The 14,984-nt window shown below is 31.8% G+C and overlaps 1 protein-coding gene across 1 annotated transcript; it reads right to left on the reverse strand.

Moving 5' to 3' along the window:
- Positions 1 to 545: 545 nt before the first annotated feature.
- Positions 546 to 8,781, reverse strand: LOC121126599 (ATP-binding cassette sub-family F member 2). The gene is made up of 7 exons (XM_040721886.2): positions 8,561 to 8,781; positions 5,540 to 6,000; positions 5,046 to 5,489; positions 1,325 to 1,645; positions 1,077 to 1,268; positions 821 to 1,024; positions 546 to 766 (listed from the first exon to the last, which is right to left on the reverse strand). The coding sequence occupies exons 1-7, from the start codon at positions 8,694 to 8,696 to the stop codon at positions 644 to 646; spliced, it is 1,881 nt and encodes a 626-aa protein (XP_040577820.2). The 5' UTR covers positions 8,697 to 8,781; the 3' UTR covers positions 546 to 643.
- Positions 8,782 to 14,984: the final 6,203 nt, after the last annotated feature.

Consider the following 14,984-nt stretch of genomic DNA (forward strand, 5'->3'; position numbering starts at 1 on the left):
TGATGCTGCACATGGACGTAACTCTATTTTTCTCTAAATTCTAAATAAACCCTTGGTGTACACTTCATAGAATTATGTATAAAACAAAACAACAAGCTCATGGGTTGCTGTACCACATTATCTGAATTAACTAGTTGATGTCAAACTAGATACATAACTATGTCATGTATACGCATCTCAAGTGGCGGTTCAATACATACATATGTACTTAAAATTACTCTTCTGGCAAAAAACTTCCTCTCCGTAAATCGAATGTGTTTTTGACCTTTTTGTACCTCAAAAGCCTTCCAGATTAAGGAATTTCCGTTGGACAGAATTAAAATCGATATAAAAAAGAAGTCAAATCATTTAATGCAAGAGAGTTTCTTCCAGGTAAGGGAATTTCCGTTTGAGAGAATTCCGTAGTTTGGAATATTTACTCTAATATCCGTTTGAAATTTCTTAAAGATGCCTTTATCTCTGTTTGAGATATCATTTTGTATTATTAACTATTAAAACTTTTTAAAGTATTTTTAAAACAATAAAACATCGCAAATAATGAAAAATTGTATAATAATTATTCATGGAAATTTTTATTTGTTCATATAATAGATTGTTTCAACAAAATTCAAATTTACCATTTTACACATTCAATAGTCTTGGACTATGCTCGGTCTTTGCTAAGTTCTTTTAAAACTTTGTTTTTAAGATGTTCTTTGTATTTCAAAATGTCACTATCCCATTTTGTAACTTTCTGATGTTCACAAACCCATATTTCTTCCGCTACCTAAAAAATGTTTTAATTATGTTTATGAAAGATAAAAACTTAAAGACTTCGCACCTGATTAATAAGTCTAAAGTCATGTGATACAAGAACTAATCCTCCTTCAAAATTATTAATAGCTTCACCCAAGGCATCAATAGTTTCCATATCCAAGTGATTGGTAGGTTCATCCAATAACAGCATATGGGGAGACTGCCATGCCAACCATGCAAAGCAAACTCTACACCTTTGACCGTCACTTAGTTGTTTGATAGGAGAGGTCTAAACAATATATAATTAAATTGAAATATAGCAAATCGATAAGTTAAATTACCTGCATTTTCCCCGTGATGCCATAACGGCCAATAATTTTCCTCATTTCATCTCTTTCTTTCACAGCAGGAAATTGTTTCATCATATATTCCAGTGGAGTACTATCCATCTCTAGCAATTCATGTAAATGCTGATGATATCTTCCAATCTTTAAGTGATTATTTCTCCTGATCATCCCTTCACTAGGTATGAGCTTTTGAACAGAATAAATATTATTGAACAAAGAATCAATATTTTAAAGCTACGTACATCACCATAAATTAACTTCAAAAGTGTAGATTTTCCGGCTCCGTTTGGACCAACCAGAGCTAGTCTGGTATCTAAATCCATCCCAAACTCAAGATTTCGATAAATCCATGGCGATGAGTCATTATAGCGGAAACTTACATTTTGAACCATTATGACAGGAGGAGGAATCTTGCCACAGGAAAAAAAATAAAATGAAAAATTTCGTTCTGTAGCAACTTTCTCCGTCAAACCACTAGCAACCATTTTTGCCAAAGTTTTTTCTTTCGATTGAGCTTGACGTGCCAACTTTGCACTTCCATGACCAAAACGTGCAATATAATTCTAATGGTAAAAATATCTCAATTATCTATACTACTAAATCAACCTATTTCATATTTTTAAAACAACAACCTAAAAAACTTGATTGTTCAAAATGTATGATAGCATATCTAACATTAATATTGTACTCAAGATATACGAGTATATGGAGAAAACTTCAGTAAATGAGTTCTCTAAGAATACTGACTATTATTACCAAAGATCAATCACATAACAATAAAGAAAATCCAAGCTTCAACTTTCGACTAAAATAACTCAATACATACAAATACTTCAAACTCTCCAGAGAGGCTGAGTCCCAGCCTAAAACAAAATTCTAAAAGTAATCGGATCAGAGTATAAAATTATCCGTTTTTGAAGGAAGGATATAATTAACTACAAAAGCTGGTTCAAACAGTCTACCGATACAAAGTTCGAGCGATGTTCAATGTCTTATTTTTTAAGGGCCCTCTCTATTCTTGAAAGAATTTTGAACGTTTCTAAGTATGTTCATGCTATTTCCGGTTTAATAGGTTTTTTTAAGAAACACAAAGTTCGCTAAGTTTAACTTTGGAAGGCCGATTGAACTGAACCCTAACAGGTGGTTCGGGTAGAACCCTTAGAGGGGAGTGCTTCATAGTTTTAAATTTATCAAAATCGCACCAACCGATCAGCATATTTGGAGACTTCACAAGAGACAACGGTAGTGTCGAAGCCGTACCCAATAAATAAAGTAACAGCGAAAATAAAATTCTATAAATCGATGGGAACGCATACATAACACCGAAAAGTATTACAGGTGGGACACAAGCTACGATTCTATTTCCTAAACCATTCTGGTAGAAAGTTGGGTTCTATATAACATTTCCAAGATCCCGTTAGACTCCACATGGAATTCTGTAGTACACAGGCAATTGGATCCGAAAAGTGGACCTAAGCACCTCTACAGAGTTCCGGTAAATTATGGTCCCCTATCGGAATCAATGGAGATTGGAAAATCGAATCTTGACAACCATCCCAAAAAGATGAAATGTTTCAAGAAATGTGCCTATTAAAATTAAAGAAGCATCTGTTGTTAGTACCAAAGGGATGTCATTTCGTAGAAAGGCTAACAAAGTCTGTTCGGAAAGAGTCATTACTACGCCCTTTTGGAGAAAAGTTAACCTATTTTAAAGACAACATCCAAAATAAAGTTACTTGGCTCGTGGATTGGGGAAAATATTGTTGAAATTAATCAAAAATACATTTGATCTAAACTAAGGAAGGCTATCATCCTTTTAAAATCGTTCGCGCTAAATATGTAGAATAAAATTAAAGCTTTAAATACTTAAATTATTAAATGTAACTCCTTTTCTTAGATATACTATGGGATTTATTTTGGAAGTTGATAACTTCTTTTGTAAACTAAGAGGAAGAAAAATTTATCTCTAAAATGACTTCATAATTCCAGTAAATATGATGTTCTTTCAGTCTTCGACATTTCGTGTGCATGGACAGCCCTTGCAGAGTTTCTTTAGATTTTTTAATGGAGCGGGGTACTGATTATTTAAAGGACTCTTGTGCTGGACTGGCAATTTTTTTGAAGAAATTAAGTCAGTATTCTTCAAGAATAACTTTTTTTTATATGAAATAACATTGAAAAATATTAAGAGTGGGAGATGCCAGTAACAGAATGTATTTATACACTGATTGTGAAAACTTACAAGGTTTGGACATTGATGCTGATGCTTTAACTCAATTTTTTGAGAGATCATGATCAAATTTGGCAGATTTAATAAGAGAAAAAAAAAAAGTATTTATCCATGGAGTTACAGTATTTAGAACACTTACAATATTTGGACGAACGCAGGTTGAAAAAAAAAGTTGTCGGTTTTTTGTGGATAGTTTGGGGTTGAGAGGTCATCGGATTATAATTACATTCTTTCAAGCTTGGAGCTTAAAATTTTGTACACGATTCATTTCAAAATTTTTTGTTTACTTTTATTTTTTATAAAAACGCCAAGGGTATGACATAAATTGACGAGAAAAAAAAATTATTATTGACGCTCTGGCGCTTGGGGCAGATATTAATATGGCATATACCAAACACAATGAATCTGAACAACTATTATTCATTTAAAATGTCAAGGTACGAAGTCATACAATTGTTATTGTATTAAGGACTAGCCGGTTATGTCCATCACAGCTGATTTACATAGTAAATTACTATCCTGGGTACTTCGAACTATATCATATCATGTACTGTTTTTATTTCCAAGTTTGACAATGAATAAAAAACAAGTAAATGGATTAGTAAAACAACCAATGAGATTGAAGTAAAATAATAGGATTGTAAAAAGGCGATTAATAATTATTTTTATAATCTTTTTCCCCCCTCAATTTTTCTCCTTAAATTTAAATATGAAGTTATTAATATGCTTCAACTCAAATTTGAAGGAAAGGTAATGTTATTGAAATGCAAGAAATTGACCCTCCATTGCTCAATATTGCAACTAAGACAAAAAATAACTTCACTGAACCCTACGTTGATACCGGAATCGATTAAAAATTTACAAAACCTTGGAATACAATTTTGGCACATATATATATATTAGAATGTAATTAGGTTTACGAAACACAGTAGTAAACTTTTATATATTGTGCTCCACATTTTTGCAGGCTTGTGAACAGAACTCGAAATTTAACTGCATTTATGAAGGGAACGCAAAATTTTATAAAGTAGAACACTAAAAATAGGAAAATTAATATGACAAGCATCACAACTTGAAGAATATTAAAGAGGAGAGCAGCTTAGCTGTCATAACGTTTCATTAGATAAGCTACAATCAGCGATGACAAGGGAGAAGGAAATAAACATGAGTATTGGCAAGACTTACAGCAAATTTCGATCCTCCATTCTACTAAGAGTCTAACAAGGTCTTACAATTATGACTCCGCAAACTTATTTTTAAGGTTACTACTCCCCGTCTTTTATGAGCACACACAAATGTGCAATCAGGTTTTGAATATAATAGAAAATCACACGACTTACATCACTATATATAGAGCACTTGAATAAAAAATATAATGGCTTCTAAGTAAGGTACTTAATTTGATGGTGGATATACACACTTTATATTAATTGTTATCAAAATGAAGTAAAAAATAATTGTTTTTCCAAATGCTGCAATGTCTGGTATCCATATGTAATCGCTGTATATATAATCCTTCCACGTTGAAATATGGCACTGAGTCGTAGTTACACCCTAAAAAATTGATTTTTTATAAGGCTCTTAAGGGCAAATCTATGTTGTTTCAAGGATTTAATTGGGTCATTTTTGTATTCTACATCTTAAATAACAATAATTAATGTGAGTCCCAACTGGCGAACCAAAATGATTTTGTATAGTGTAATTTGTAAGAATAATTTAAAAAAATAATATACCTTCATATGAGCAATTTGATCTTGTTCCCACTGATAACGTTTTGCTTGATTTTCTAATAATTCAACTCTAGTTCGAATGAAAGCATCATAATTACCACCATAATATTTCAACTTTTTGCCGTCTAAGTGCATAATATTTGTACAAACTCCATTCATGAAATCTTGCGAGTGGGAAATCAATACAAGAATACGATTATATTTTCGAAGTTCTTCTTCCAACCATACACAAGCTTCTAAATCAAGATGGTTAGTAGGTTCATCTAACAGCAGTAAGTGAGGCTTAATGAATAATGCACGAGCAAGAGCAATACGCATACGCCATCCACCAGAATAGTCTTTGCATGCCTTGGCTTGCATTTCTTTATCGAAACCCAGACCTTTAAGCAGTGCACTTGCCTTAGCTTCAGCAGTGTCAGAGCCTATTTCTTCTAAACGTTCATATACCTATCAATAAAGGAACTAGTAATAATAACAGATAATTACTCTTAACATACCTCCATTAGATATTCATGAACCTCTTCATCGTCTAAATGAGCAAGTTTTTCGGCTAAATGTTCTAATTTTATTCTTTCTTGATCAGCTTCCATAACTGCTTGAATAGCAGATTTTTCAGATGCAGGCATCTCACGTGACAGGTAATATATATCAATGTGGTCTTGAAGAGGAACTTCTCGATTACCTAAAACAGCAAGAAGTGACGACTTTCCAGAACCATTGTCACCTATGAGGCCATAACGCTGCCCACAGCTAAGTTCCAATTTGGTATCTGTTAATAATTCTGCTCCATGAAAAGTTACAGAAAAATTGTCAATTTTGATATCCCGAGACATAGGATGAATCCCCAGGACACCAGTGCAGGCTCTTGCTTCAGCAGCTAGCTTTGCTTCATTTTCCAATCGATAACATAACTCCTCTTCATTAGTCATTTCTTTTTTAGTACCATTGGACAACATATCTATTGAAAAATAAAAAAGCAATCATGTAATATCGTAATGACTATTGTGAAAACACTGAAAACTCTCTCTAAATATATACAATACATATATTAAAATGATGAGGGATAATGTTAAAACAAAGTATTGACACTTTTAATGTACAAATAAAAGTATAATTATAAAATATTTACATTATCTTAAAACATATTGATCACACACTTCAAATTATTCATAAATCAATTAATATGATTCAAAGTGTATTATTCTTATAACTTACAAATGGTGTATTAAGATATTGTACCTATATATATTACTTTGAATGTCTATTCCAGGCTATAAACCAAAGTGGCGAAACGAAGACCAAGTGATCAATATTTGTCAAAATATCATTGGCTGCGCGATAACATTTTGGTCCACAAGGGGCGTCAAGTATACCTAACTATGAAACCTCAATGAATTAACCAGATTAATTCTGCGAAGGGAAGAAAAAGTAGGATACGTCATGAGAGAAAATAAAGTAAAGTTATCTGTGGTAAGCTTCACATAAATTACGTTTAAGGTAAAACATTTCCAAGTTGTTCGCGTGGATTTGTCAATTGCAAGTTTTCTCTTGGTCAGTTATATGTTGGGACGGGTATATTGTATAAATTGAAACTAGCCCAATTGAAAAAAAAAAAGAAGAAGCAAAATATGAATACTCTTTTCATTAAATGTTGCTCCATATTTGGGAAATTCTTACGTATCAGATAATAAGGATAACTATATATCATAGTTTTTTAAATTTTTATGACATTTTCTCAGACTGATTTTTAATGCTTGTTTGTCAATCCATGAGTGTTGTCCAATATGAATAGTTCATTATATCTAATTATATTAAAATTGATTATGAAGACTGAAGTGATTTCCAATTCTGTCATTCGAACCACTGTCAAGTGTGTTTATGTTTCTTTTATCTTAATATATGTTATATCAATCAAAAGAAGTTGGGTATTTCTTCTACTAAGTAACGTTCCCATTTTTTGTGAAAAAGCCACTAACTTATTACATAATCATCCAAAACTATAAAATATGTAGACAATTAAATTTTACATCCTTTTGTATAAATTAACTATCCTTCTAAAACCTTGTATGTTATTTAAAGAAAAGATCAACAGTACATTGTATGGACAATAGAGAACTTCGCCAAGCCAATCCTTCAAAACTGTGTTAAACAAAACTTAAAATTTGTACTATAATTATGAAATGAAAATAAAATATTTCTGATTTATAAAAGTAGTTTGATTGTTTTTTGGAAAAATAAAGTTATGTTTACGCAACCTGTATATTGAAATCCAAGCGGGTTTTTTTTTTTTTTGTTAAATGACGGGCAATTTTCTTAGAACTGTTGTCTAGTAAATTGATCAGTATAAAATGTCAAGATAAAGGGATGATATTAACATATGATGAACCATGGAGTTCTATAAAAATCTGGAGTGGCTTCAGAGATTAACTGAGCAACCTTATCAGCGGGATAAATAATGTTTCTAGAAAAAAAAACCCAGGAAGTAATTCGGATACTTAAACAGTCAGAACCTCTACCTTCTTCCGATTAGCAACATCCATAAATGTTGGATACCAAAAAATAGTACTTAAAATGAAAGAACTTTATCTTCATCTGAAAATACTAAATCCTTGAGATATCCTAGGTATTTTACAGCCAACCAGTCTTTCAATTAATTCAAACATAATTGTTTGAAGTATTTGCTTTTCTCAAACGAACTGAATCATTCCATCCAGAGATGACATATGTCTTAGGATTCGAAGATCTTGATATGATGAGAAGATTGATCATATCTGACCCAACAAATTCCGAAATCTATTAAATCATAATGTGAGCATCAATAAATACAATTTCAAAGGTCCACTATGGTGATCGCCATAAGAAGTTGAAACTACAACAAAATGACGACTACTGCTTGCTATTATCTTTCTCCAGGACATTGAAAGATGAGTAAAAACAACTGGAAGGAATCTATCTATCTGAATCATGCCCCATTTCCTTCCAATGGTAAATATGGCTTCTTTTAAAAGACTAGTATAAACTAAATAGGTCAAAAGGTTTTGTAATGTACTATGAAATTGTGTTTCATACATCTCATATATTTATAGAAGTGCATTATTGTACATTTTCACTCCTAATTAATTTGGGTGTAAATGAATCCAAAAATATTTAGGGATGGAATGACTGAAAGTAATTCTCTAAAAATGAGGGATTTCTAAGGTTGAATTGATCTTCAATAGCCCTGAATATATTCAATGTGGAGCTGTTCCCCGATCACGTTCAATACTCCAGCTTTCTATTAGATCAAGACGCCAATCATGTTCAGACTAAATTTTCAAACAAGAACCAACTCACACGAGATAAACCTCATTTTCAATTCATTAACCGGCTCAAATCGCAAGTCATTCAATGGAGGCTCATTTGTAACAGAAATCAAACACAATGTGGCCCTTAAATCAGGACTTGGAATTCATCAAAATTACGGACGCATAAATAGTAATATAATCACGAATATTAAGAAAGAGATAATGAGCCCAAACCTTTCATGTATGAAGAAGTACCGTCATTAGTATCTTTAGACACGCTGTTCTCATCATTCGTGGCTTTTTTTCCACCTTTTATTTTGGCAGCTTCCTTTTTTTTGGCAAGTTTTTTTTTCTGATAGTCTGATGGCATCTTCACCCCAAATATCCGTCGTCCTAGAAATTCACGTGTTGTCACTTGTATCCCAATTTGGATATAACATTTTCTTCAAAACAAAAAAGAAAAGAGTAAAAATTAAATATGTATAGAGTGTCTGGACTCGCAATTCTTACCCGAACAATAGGACATCCATTTTAAGGGTGTGTTAACACTTAACACTAGAACAATGAATAATAACAATATCCCTTTAACGACGGTGGATATCAAAAATGATACCTATTAATTTTTTTATAATTATAACAGTTAGTAGTTACTAGAGTTGAAAGTATATTATTATTTGCCACTATTTACAAAGATTAAGCTTGAACATAGTGTTTGTTTGGTAGCTTTTAGTTCAAGAGGTATTTCTTGGTCAGAACGATCCATTGTTCCTTAAATACTCGTCCTATTTTTCTGAAGTTCATTTCCAAGAGACAATGTCTTAAAAAAACGAATTTTCAACATTCCTTTCTTTACCTCAAATATGGCTCAATTAGCTTCATTACGAAATTTTCTGATAAATATTTATTAGCTGGTTTTTGAAAATATTTTCCAAAAAGAAATCCATTCATCAAGTATTTGGAAGATGCATCAACTACTAACCAAAATTTTAAAATAAATGCATTATAGCCTTATATTCGTAAATAGAAAACTAGCTTTTGTTGGGAATAGTTGCTCATCAATGGTAATATTTTAACCTCATTTGTATGCTGCCTTACAATTTCCCACGAATCGATCCCATACTGTTAAAATCAAGGCGAACTTGTCGTTTTAGAGTCTTTGTGATTTTGTGGAACGAATTTCAAAGTGGAAAAATCTCAATAGTTTCTTATTTTTGTTGCGAGGGATAGTGTTCCCCAAGAGATTGATCCCCAATTTTCTTGACCAAATGACTTCAGTAGGCTCCACTTTGTCTAAGATTCCTCTCGGATACATTATAGCAATTACTTGGAGTATTTTTCGCTTGCTGGTTGTCCCTATATCATTCTTAAGTTTTGAACAAGCCTCAACTATTGTACATTTTACAATGTGATCAATAATATAATTATCGATCAAGAGTTCAAAAGCTAATAATGTTTTGATGTTACGTGCAAATGATGATGGACCTGGGAATTCCTTCAAATGTTTTCTTGACTAAAACAGGCTGAACTCTTAACATTACATATTTATTTGTCCTACATTGTGTTATCTTTGCCGACATATATTGTCTTTCCTAATAGGTCTGTTGATTTATGTTTCTTAGAAGGGGGAATTGATTAACTTGATTGCATCTTGGCATTTCTTGAAATTTTAAATATACCAATTAGCTGTAAATAAATACATATAGTATCTATCCAAACTAATAATGATTCTCAACAAAATTATTTACTGACCGTCTTGTCAAAAACATTAGAATAGTAATCAGAAGAACTTGATTGAGGTGGTGGAAGACACTTTTCATCTTGTTCCAATTCTTAATCATCACCTTTTGAATTGGAGTACGATGTGTACACAAGATAATGTCTTATTTCTTCAATGGATAATTTTATTTTGGACATCCTTGTAAATTAAAAGGTGGAAGCAGAATGGCTAGCTCAGTAAAATCTATGTTTATATTTATACAAAGAAGGTAAGCGATTTCTTCCAAGAATTCTACATTCATGTCTGAACTTGCTTGACCCTATTGAAATGGGCTTGAGCCTGTTCATACACAATTATAAAACAAAGTAGATTATTTAACGATTACTAATTTTTTTGTTTTTGTTTTTTGTAGTTAATAACATGAATTAGGAAAATTTAAGAACTTATAAACAGTGAACTCATAAAATCAACCAGTTTATTGCAATATTTCATTAAATCCCAAATGGGAATCAAAAATAATACCCTCGTCGTTCTAGTGTTAACTTATGGTTAGAGTTGATAAGTTTGTTATAAAAAAAACTACATTTAAAAACTAGGAAAGGATAAATTGTTAGGTATGTTTTTATTATTTTTTGTTCATTATTTAATCGTTCGTCGTCGTATTAATTTCTCCCTCTTAAGTATAAACTATTGCCTATCTTTGGTGTATTTTTTTTAAAATGCATAATAAAATAAATAAATATATATAAATTTATTACAATATTTCCCAGCACGAATGTAAAAGTTTCTGCTCTTTATAGGAGTAATTAATTTACTCCCCTCAAAATCATGTAACAGGCAGATAATATTAACAATGGTCTTAATTCAGGAGTACCATATGTCTCGCTTTTCTCTTCTCCTCGTGCTATTTTTTTCCATTACGAACTACTCAACTCTAATAATCGGTACCAATAGCTGGGCCTTGCTTTCTTATTGTTATTATTATTCTTATACAAATAGTAAAGGTGGGTCTAATCATCATTAGACCTGAGATACAAGTATATAACTTCTATTTGAAAGAACATTCAAGGATGACGTCTAAAAAATTGACCGGAGTCCGTAAGTATAGAGAAGCACAATTAAGATTATTTGATGATGCAAATAAAATATGTGAAGTATATATTAATGGAGAATAGTAGAAACGGCAAAGAATAATCAAAATAGTATAAATGATTTAGTATCAAAGGGTGTTAACACAAATACGGTCATGTGGATTCATTATATATCGAAGAAGTCAAAGCTGTAGGAGATCGTGGAACAAGAACTAAGAAAGATTGCATAGACAGTGTGGTTTCCAATTTCCTCATAAGAATTGGAAAGTTCGCTTACAAAAAGCTTCGAATGCAAAAGACGTAGTAAGAGAAGTCACTATGCAAGAGTATTCAGGTGTCTAAAAGAAAACTCTATTTCGATCATCAACTCTATTCAAAAATTTGAACTGAATAAATTTCCCATCGATACATTGAATGTCCATGGAAATTACTTCAAAAATATAATAGCTACATATGAGAGTGGTGTAATTGTATCTATCACTGGATCAAGAGTTCAAAGTAAATATCGATTCCAACCCGATTAAAAGAGTATCCTTTATAATATAACTTTAACTTAAATTATTAATTTATTTACACATAAAGGAAGAGAGATTGTTGTATATTATTAATATATAACTTCCCTATAGATAACTGTATAAGTGTATATTATATTCTGTAAATTTATGCAAGACAAAATATATTGTTAGTTAGAGAACACCAAACCCATCATTACAGGAAGTGTACTTATAACTTCTTAGTGACTACTAAAGGATGAATAGATAACTTTGGAACGAAATCTGAATAATAGAAATGAGGCAATAAAGTAATAAATTATTTAAAAAATATTGTTAATATTTATGCGTTGACAATTAAATGATAACAAACATTCATTCCATTTGGTGATCAATAATTCCCTCAATTTCTCAGTACTTAGTCTGGACCTCCTTTTCGCATTGATGATATTCATCATACTAAAGACTATATCAGTATCACAATTGACAATTGGAGTATTTTAGTATACAAGGTTTTCACTTGTTGAGAGTTGCTTTAGTTTTGTGTACCCAGGATTCTTTTGAAGCATTTTGAATGGCTCTTCCTTCAAATCTTGAGTCAGATTTTCTTCTATGGTTAGGCTGGTAAGAAGAGGCAATTTTTTCTCAAGCACAGTTATTGCCAAAGGTATTTGACGAAAATTTTCCTGTAGAAATACGACTTCTCCTCTTAAGGAATCATTATCAATTACTTCCTATGCTCTTCTGGTTGCTACCAAATCTTCATCAATGCTATTTAAATATTCTCTGAGGACGTTAAGGTAACAGTAGTAGTACTCCACTGCTTTTAACCAAGTTCCCTATCCTGTTATAATTGGTGATGGAGGGAGGGGAATTTCGTACGAAGCAGTAAATACTCTCTTTCTTGTTACAGAATTCAAAAACATATTCTTCGCATTGGAAATAAGTTCGTTCGTTAGAGGAAACTTTTGTTGAACCATATCTACAACTCTATGTAATCCATGAGTAATACATGTAATGAGAATCAATTCCGGGAATTTTTTTCGTAGTGATGAAAACTTTAAGTCTACACGGGACAAAATCTTCTACCAATAACTTATAAACTGAGCTTATGACGATGCTCTTTACATAGTTTGTATTTGCAATCTCAATATCAATCAAGTCAATAAGGTAAGGTCTCCCACAAAATGTCCGTCCAAAGGGCCCATCAAAATTGCAGTCATTGACCTCCCTTGATAATCTCTTGTCTCATCTAGTGTAACGAAAATATATTTTTCTTCCACTTCTTCTTTTGTTCTATTCAAAACTCCTTGACATACTTCCCCAACCAAGTTGTTAACGACCCATCGACCTGGAGAAGTTTTTCCATTATATTTTTCAATAAACTTGGAGAAATTGGGATGATCCAGAACATTTAAAGGGATGTTACACGACACAAATAACTGTGCTAGGTCCAAATTGAATGGTGAACCGTTTAATTCTCCTTCGTCTCCTTGAATCTTGTGTTTATTGAAGACTTTTAAGTTGTTGATGTGACAAGAGGTTTTGGAGTGGCGGAATACTTGCCATAAAGAACGAGATGGGTACAAGAAACTGCAAAAACGGCAAGATATACTATTATTTTCCAAATCATAATTCCTTATCAGTACCTCTGTTGTTAGAAACCAATGAAAAAATGCACGTTTTCTTCGGCATGATGGGGATGTACGTGAGAGAGCAGTGACGGGAAGTTGCTTTGCTGATGATACAATACTGAGGAAAAGTTGTTTAGGAGATGCAAGGTTACCAACATGTTTTATTCCTTTTTTTATATAATCTCTTTCAACTAATCAAATTCGTTCTTTTTTAACGATTCCAACAACTCTACTCATACACCCAATTTATGAGTTTAGAAGTTCAAAATAATGTAATTTTCAGTAGTTACATTTAATTAAGCCAAGAGTAAGTAAAGTTGCATGTATTTACACACTGAGTTGAATAGATTTTGAATTAGAATATGATTTATTCAAACAACTTGAAATATTGCTCCATTATTGTTGTATTAATAATGTAATTAATTCAAGATTCTTATATTTGGTGCCAAAATGGAACAAATTAGAAACATTTGACAAACTGTATCGATTTCCTATATCCCCATTCATGAACTTAAAAGGATCAAAATAATGCTATTTTTAGTAGCTAGGTACAAATAAGGTACTTATTTGTCGATATATAATGGAACTCCTAGTTCTATTATGTTTCTACATATTTTCAAACAATTTTATACCCACTACGATGAGAATTAATTTTAACTAGGCTGATGTATAGAGCATCATTAAATATGATAGCATAAAAAAATAATTTTAAAATCGGCCATACAGTTAGCGAGATATAGCTCTTTTTATAATCTTAAACTAAGAAAAAGCTGTTATTTTTAATGCTTTTATGTTTCTGGATACATATATTTAAGGTCCAATTTGAGGATGAAGGATAGCACAAAATATCGATTTTTTATATCTTCTAGAGTTCCATATTCCACCCAAAAAAAATTATTCATGTTAATTACTTCCCTCAGCTTTAATTAAACCATACAAATTTAATGTACATTAAACATGAATGATTTAAAATCATTTCTTAAGAGATATTAAAGTTTCTATTTTTTTCATAGGCCTTGTTGTTCTTAAGTTTTAATAAGTATTTCAACTTTATTAACTTTATTCCAAATTTTAAGATGCCTCATTTAGTTGTACTTTGGAGCAACTGGAGTGTACCTAATACTATCTAATTAACATTGTTATTTGGTGGTGATAAGGCATTTCTACTAAAGCCTAATTTGTTAAGAACTTTACATTCTAATGAAAGAATCTACAATTACCATCTTTCGTGGGCGAGACCTGTAATGGAAAATTGATTTGGCTTGTTGACAGCAAGGTACGTATATAATTTATACCAGCATACAAATATTTAATTTAATATGACTTATTTGTAGAATGAGGATTTTTCTTCCCCTATCAACAGAAAGCCAGCTCGAGTTGTTGAGTACACCAAGGCCACAATTCCTTACATAAAGGAAGAACTCAAAAGTTATTGTCCAGGGGAATCAATGGAAGGTAAAGACCAACGGAGGGGAGGACTCCTCAAATGGTATTGTTCCAATCCAGTGAACACAAATGTTAAATCACGTTTTTAATCAACAACTAATGCCAACTGCTAAGGAAAAGAAAATTCATTCTTCGGATTACCAATTCCACTAACGGCCCTGCTAAAAAACTCACAGGATTTACATTACTATTCCAATCTGTCTTATACTTTATAAGGAGTAAAGAATCACGGATGTGGGATTATTAATCTATTTCGAAAGAACTTGTGGCACGTTAATG

Source organism: Lepeophtheirus salmonis, chromosome 12 (assembly GCF_016086655.4).
Source record: "Lepeophtheirus salmonis chromosome 12, UVic_Lsal_1.4, whole genome shotgun sequence".
Lineage (NCBI taxonomy): Eukaryota > Metazoa > Arthropoda > Copepoda > Siphonostomatoida > Caligidae > Lepeophtheirus > Lepeophtheirus salmonis.

Bases quoted from the DNA above. Each gene is read 5' to 3' on its own strand.
- LOC121126599 (XM_040721886.2), bottom strand. From the start codon at position 8,696: ATGCCATCAGACTATCAGAAAAAAAAACTTGCCAAAAAAAAGGAAGCT. The intron at 1,269-1,324 runs GTACGTAGCTTT...TCTGTTCAAAAG, and splicing joins TGAAGTTAATTTATGGTGAT to CTCATACCTAGTGAAGGGAT. The intron at 1,025-1,076 runs GTAATTTAACTT...TATATTGTTTAG, and splicing joins GCATCACGGGGAAAATGCAG to ACCTCTCCTATCAAACAACT.